This window comes from Ruditapes philippinarum, unplaced genomic scaffold, assembly GCF_026571515.1.
Source record: "Ruditapes philippinarum isolate M1 unplaced genomic scaffold, ASM2657151v2 ctg1045_1_1_1_1, whole genome shotgun sequence".
NCBI classification, from domain to species: Eukaryota; Metazoa; Mollusca; class Bivalvia; order Venerida; family Veneridae; genus Ruditapes; species Ruditapes philippinarum.
In genome coordinates, this window is record NW_026864684.1 from 221940 (window position 1) to 228552 (window position 6613).

The 6613-nt window shown below is 29.3% G+C and overlaps 1 protein-coding gene across 1 annotated transcript; it reads left to right on the plus strand.

The window, feature by feature from the left end:
* The first annotated feature begins 2814 nt into the window (after positions 1 to 2814).
* Positions 2815 to 5987, plus strand: LOC132726511 (uncharacterized). The gene is made up of 3 exons (XM_060711840.1): positions 2815 to 3022; positions 4181 to 4416; positions 5771 to 5987. The coding sequence occupies exons 1-3, from the start codon at positions 3016 to 3018 to the stop codon at positions 5861 to 5863; spliced, it is 336 nt and encodes a 111-aa protein (XP_060567823.1). The 5' UTR covers positions 2815 to 3015; the 3' UTR covers positions 5864 to 5987.
* The last annotated feature ends 626 nt before the right edge of the window (positions 5988 to 6613 follow it).

Below are 6613 nucleotides of genomic sequence, written 5' to 3' on the forward strand. Positions count from 1 at the left end.
TCTAAAAAGAAAAAAGTCTTGTTAAATTTGGGAAATTTTATAGCACAAGCATTTAAACGCAGGGAATTAAATCACGAATCTTCAGACATAATTATAAAAATGTTATCTTGTTAGTAATATTATTTATTTCTTTTCATTCTCCATGTTTTGTTAATGCAGTCCAAAGATGTAGTTTTATCATTGTATGACACTTTGCTACTAAATAATGTTAACTTTGATGATTACGTGATGTTTAATTATATTTGAACGTATGTATTTTGTGACCATGTGCATTTTGTACACGTCTTATGTGAATAAACTATCTATCTATCATGAACCTTCAAAATATAAGTGTGACCTTGACCTTTGAAGAAGGGACGTTGTTCCTGGTTGCGACAAAATTTTGTTATGAGACATTTGTGCCAAATTATTTGAAATTCCCTCAATGCTTGACAAAGTTACAGTCTAGACATGATTGTTGTGTAAGTGGGAACAGAAGGACATTCATACACATTGTCGTGATGTGGTAGACAATTGTGCCAAGTTATTTTAAAATCCTTCCATGCATGACAAAGTTACAGTCCGGACATGAATGTGTATCTTCAAAGTCTTCTCGAGAGAACGAATACCTTCAAACTATAAGTGTGACCTTGACCTTGTTAATTGTTTTCCTGCCATTTGAACAATTAAACAAGTACTCAGCAGCTGCAAAAGTACCTCTCGCATGCTTCTTTTTGAAGAAGCAAACTTGTGTCTTTAGAGGTTACAATTTTAACCCAATTACCCTGGAGATTGGTCAGAAAGATTGCTTTTATGATTTCTAGTACAGGCTTGAATATGAGTCATCTTAGGTAAAAAGTTCACTTAAAAGGCATACTGTATATGGAAAACCCTTATTAACTTGTTATGCCTTTCATTCATTGCTAACAATATTGATTCAGAGCCTAAATAATTAGGAGAGCGATATAAGGGTCATTATGATCCTCTTGTTTATAGAAGACAGTGGAAAATGTCGGTCTGATATGCAAAAAAAATGTTCGCTGAAATGCTCGGCTGGCCCAGCAATCTAGCAGAGCATTCTGACATAAAGCGTAAAAATTTCCCTGCTACAATGCTCAACTGGAAGAGCAATATAACGGGCATTCCTAAATACATGGTTAGAATAAAATGTTCAGCTGGCTGTGCAGTCTAGCGCGGCATTCTAAAATATAAACATTGTTATGATATGCTTATATCTTACTTTTAATAACATTCAGTGATTGACTGACAATTTTGAATACAAGTGCATCAGGTATTTCAAAAAAATAAAAAGGAAAAAAATCCTTTTTCCTTTACACAATGCAATTTCACACCCATTACAAGAACGTCACATAGTGTTTGGGATGAACTGTTTTAGTGTTATAAATGCCTGTTGTCAATTCGACATAACTTTTTGTCAACTGTTGCTATAGTTATTTAAATGTCGAAGACTTGTCTTCTTAAAGGCCCATTATGCCTAAAAAATGCTATCATTTTTATTTAAATAAATAAATAAAAATAAATAAATAAAAAATAAAAAAATAAATGGTATATTGTTACAGTCTCCAAACAAATACTAAGCAAAACATAAACATTTACACATGTTGGACATTTCTGTTGGACATTTCTAAAGAATAAACAAAAAAAAGGGATTTCTGCTTTAAACATCTGTGAACATCATATACACCGTGCATATCCAGTAACGCAGGAATGTGCAAATAACGTAGAAGTAACGCCGAATCTGTGCAACGCTATTGCCAAAACGAATAACACAGTACGTAATCGAACTGAAATAGTTAATTCTTAATCAAATTTAAAGAAATGAAATAGCGCATACGGCTGCTGCGATATTATACTTAAACCAGCATTATATTTTTTTTCAGGAATATGTTTACTTCTTTAGATCATTCGTAAGAAAGACAACCTGAGGTGACTTTTGTGTAACGTCAAATAAATATGTTCATTTAACACACATTTTTTCAAACTGCAAGTGTCGTATAACAAGGTCAGTTTAATCCCACCTACTCACGTAGTATATTTTCGTCGCAGTCAACTGTTGTCCCGTTTTACGTACAAGTGTGTTACACGTTCGTGATTGAACCAAAATACTAATATTTTTTGTTGATATATATTAAACAAACATAGGTCTATCTACCTGTGAAATAGGCATAAACACAAACAAATGAAGAAAGTTGATATAAACAATATTTTATTGTAACTGTGTAAAATCAAAATTGGTAACATTTATTTTGTTAAAATTTATCATCATTCTTAATTCAGGAAAAGCTATAAATGCTTGTTCTTCCTGTATCCTCTATAATACTCATCGTTTTAACAATTTTACATAAAGCTAAAAGTGAATACTTTTAAGTTTATAAAGATCAAAGGGCAAATTAATACAAGCCAATGAGCGGATATGTAAATTTGGTTTAGTGACGGACATTGACATTGTCACGTCACAGGTAAAATGTTGGGGTAAGTTTAGAATAAACAAGTAAGATGATACCCCTTTGAAACATCTATGTTTAAAGTAAGTATATCAACTATTTAAGATAATTGATTGTTTTTAGGTGCTTTAAGGCTAAATCAACAAATAAAGTTAGGTTTCTCGATTTTTTTTTTGGTGGGGGGAGACTGAAGTAATACAGGTTATACAATACACTATGTGACAAATTTTCGGTAAACAAATACGTTTTTTTATGTTTGTTTACATATTTTAGTTATCCAAAATCTAGGGAGTGCATTAAGTTAACCTTGGGGATCGAATAACTATTTGTGAACGTGACTTTAAACAGTATAAAATGTATAAAACGAGGTATGTTGTACTCCGCGCTAACAAATAAGCGAATGATCGAAGTCAAGTTTACTTCCTTAAACGAGTATTATTCTAAAAAAAATTATTTTGGCAAAACGTTGATTTTGAAGTTAGTTGTTCTTTTAATCTGAAATTTGTTTGAAGAATTTCAAAAGTTTAATTTTGAAAATTTTAGCCGTGGATTAATATCGTATACACATAGAATGGATGGTAAGTTAACTATTGTACTTCAAAACAACACGATATCGTTGTTCATGTAGTATAGACTGTTGTTTTTGCAGTTAAGTTTATGAAAATGGTATGTAAAGATGGGTATATTTCACAAAAAATGACAGTTTTACCATGAAATGGGATATCTACGCATAAGATGTTTGAAATTTTTTTGTCCAATAGAATTGCATCATAACACATTTATTTAAGTAAATCAGCCATGTAAATCGACAGTTTTATAAAAATAATTTCAAACACCAAATTACGCCGTTCTTGACCAATTTGATAGAGTAAATGCTTACTATACTATCTATAAGTAGTATTCATCTGTTAAGAAATGTACGTAGTATAAGTGTTTAAATCGTTAACACAAGTACAATATACATGTATATTTAGAATAAAGTATAGGTTAACTTTATTATTTACAAAATTAAATTGGTCAGGCGCGGCATAGCCGCGCGACCAATTTAATTTTGTAAATATGTACTAATAAATTTTATCCAGCTTAAGTGTTTTAAACTATTATTTATAAACAAGCATTACAACTTACTAGACTGATTAACAGTTAACCGATTTACCAAATTAAATGTGTTACGATTAATTTGAAATACTGCAATCCTATTGGACAACAATAATTTCAAACACAAAAAAGATATCACGCTTTTAAAATTCTCGAACAAATTCTTCTTCATATTATGAGACAGCCATCTTGATATATCGAACACCTCATCATGCTACTTTGTATATACATGCCTTCCAGGTTGCCGCTTCTCTTTATAACACATATTTGACGTATATGTACCCTGAAAACAAAAAAATCAGAAAAGAAACAAACCCAAAGATGCGAAATAATACATGACAATATTATGACGGTTATATTAATTTGAAAATACTATTATGACAATATTATTATGGCAATATTATTATGATTATATTGTTATGACAACATTATTATGAATATATTATAATGACAATATTATTATGACAACCTTATTATGAATATATTATAATGACAATATTATTATGAAGATACATGTACTATTATGAAAATAGTTTTATGATAATATCATTATGATTAAATCACTATGCCAATATTATTATGACAATATAATCATGTTTTTATATGAATGTAACAATATAATTATAATTATATTTTAGAGTCTGGATATGGAGGATATGATGGAGGCTGTATGCCTATGGATAACATAGCATATATAAGTGGCAGTGAGGTTCTAGGACAGGTGCCCCCGGGCGATGTAGGAGAAGCGCCACCTGCTGAGTTGTCGTACGTTAATGAAGACCCTGAGTTAGATATTGATATAAAAATGCCAAAAATGAAGTTTAAAAAATTTAAACCACAAGCAAAACCTGTGGTTACTAGACGATATAACACGGTATGGGCTCTTTAAGAATATCAAATAATTCCGTTGCAATTGTTATTGAAATAAGATATTATACCTAATTATTTGCTGTCTATTTAAATGAAATGTTACCTTACATTTAACTGAAATATTTATTGGTATTGTCTTATTTATTTGCGGTAAGAAAGTTTCATTCAGTACATTTATCAAGTTAAAATTTATTCGCTTATTGGCGCTACAGTCTAAATTGATGTACTATTATATAGTTTGATGGTATAATATGTTATTTCTTTTAGATAAATCGTTTCATATAATTTTCAAACCAAAAGAATAGATTTTCCGTCGTTAAAGTACATAAACAAAACGGAAACCCCTCGATACCTCTCATCTACCGGTCTGCTCTCTAAATGTAAATTAGTAAAGTGCGATCTTTTTTTTATTTTTTTTTATTAAGAAACAAACGTCATTGTCGCGTTAAAGTTAATAAAATACTTAGTTTGAAACAAAACAGATTTTTTTCCAACACAAAATAAATGCTGAAGGCCGCTTTCAAAAATGTTTTTGTCAATGATAATTTCACTTGTTACTAATAATAGAATATTTTATTGCCATTGATCGATATCAACTCTCATATGATGTAATAAAAATATTATACATATAAACATAAAATAGGTTGAAATGGAGCTATTAAAGATGAAAGGTCGCGTATAAAGTTCAAAGCACGCGGTATTTAATTTAAGTATTGTTGAGGAGCATCATTGTATATAGCCGTTATATTACTTAATATAAACAGGGTGATATAACCAGGGTTATATGTACAACAAACATTCGTATATATATTGGCCATATAACTAATAAAAAAGTGATCTTAAGGAATATATAGTACACACTTGTTTAACTACAATAAATGTATGGTGCGCGATTCGTCGGGGTGGTTCTGGCGAGGGGTTTCGTCTGCCATAAAGTATTTTAATAATATAATAATATAATAATAATAATAATAATAATAATAATAATAATAATAATAATAATAATAATAATAATAATATAATTACAAACTTAGTAAGTCCATTTTTTTCTGTTTTTATGATATAGTTTTTTTATAACAACAATTTCAACCGGTTGAAATAGCATTTATAAATGTACATTTAAATGCACCGCAGAAAACTGCATCCCCATCGCTTTAAATTTAAACCATTACATGTTTTTTTTTGTTTGAATGTTTGCACAGTTCACGTGTATATAGATCTTATAACCTTCACAATTGCCCAATTAAAAGCGATGTAACAAACGTGCAATTAGTACAAAGCTAAAATAAAATGAACTGCTTGCGTTTTTATTTTCTTATTAACTTTATTTTTTTATAACATATTTTTTGTTGTTTCAGAATAATTATGGAAGTACCTTTAGTATTGTGGTCGGAGTTCTCATCGGCATCGGCATTTTCCTAATTCTTTACTTCTTTGTTATCAGCGACTAATTAAAAAATGTGGACAACAACATCAATAAGATTTTGAAACTGTGTCCGACATTGTTGGCATTTTTCTTATTCTCGAATTCGATGACTTATTCAAATGTGAGCACAACATACTTGAGTGCGATTCGACATCAAACGGATTGTTTTATTAATTTCTCCACGTCTGTGATATTACATGCCAATATCAAAATGTGCAATGTACAATGGTTGGATTGAAATAGTGCAATTTTATCTGCATTCGACTAAAGGCTCGTGTCCTATCGTCTTAGCAATTAATGAAAACGTGCGCACAACGTATTAGTGCGATTTGTTTTGTATACGAAATTGACAATTTCCATACGTTCTATCTCTTTTGTACTATTTTGTGTACTTTTATCACGGCTACGAATTGAAAAATTTATATACAAAGTATATATGAATTTATATGAATTTTAAGGTCCTATTTTATAATATGGCCATAAAAACAATATTTATATATGCCATAAAAACATTATTTCTGAACCGGAAGCTGTGACATATATATATATATAATATATATTATATATTATATATATATATATATATATATTATATATATATATATATATATATATATATATATATATATATATATATATATATATATATATATATATATATATATATTTAAGATTAGTTGTACTGTGTCTAGATTATACGAAATGTATAAATAATTACATGTAAGTATGTTATCTGTTTAAAGAAATACTGTTCGTGAAAAAGTGCATTTCAGAA

Bases quoted from the DNA above. Each gene is read 5' to 3' on its own strand.
- LOC132726511 (XM_060711840.1), top strand. The intron at 4,417-5,770 runs GTATGGGCTCTT...TTGTTGTTTCAG, and splicing joins TTACTAGACGATATAACACG to AATAATTATGGAAGTACCTT.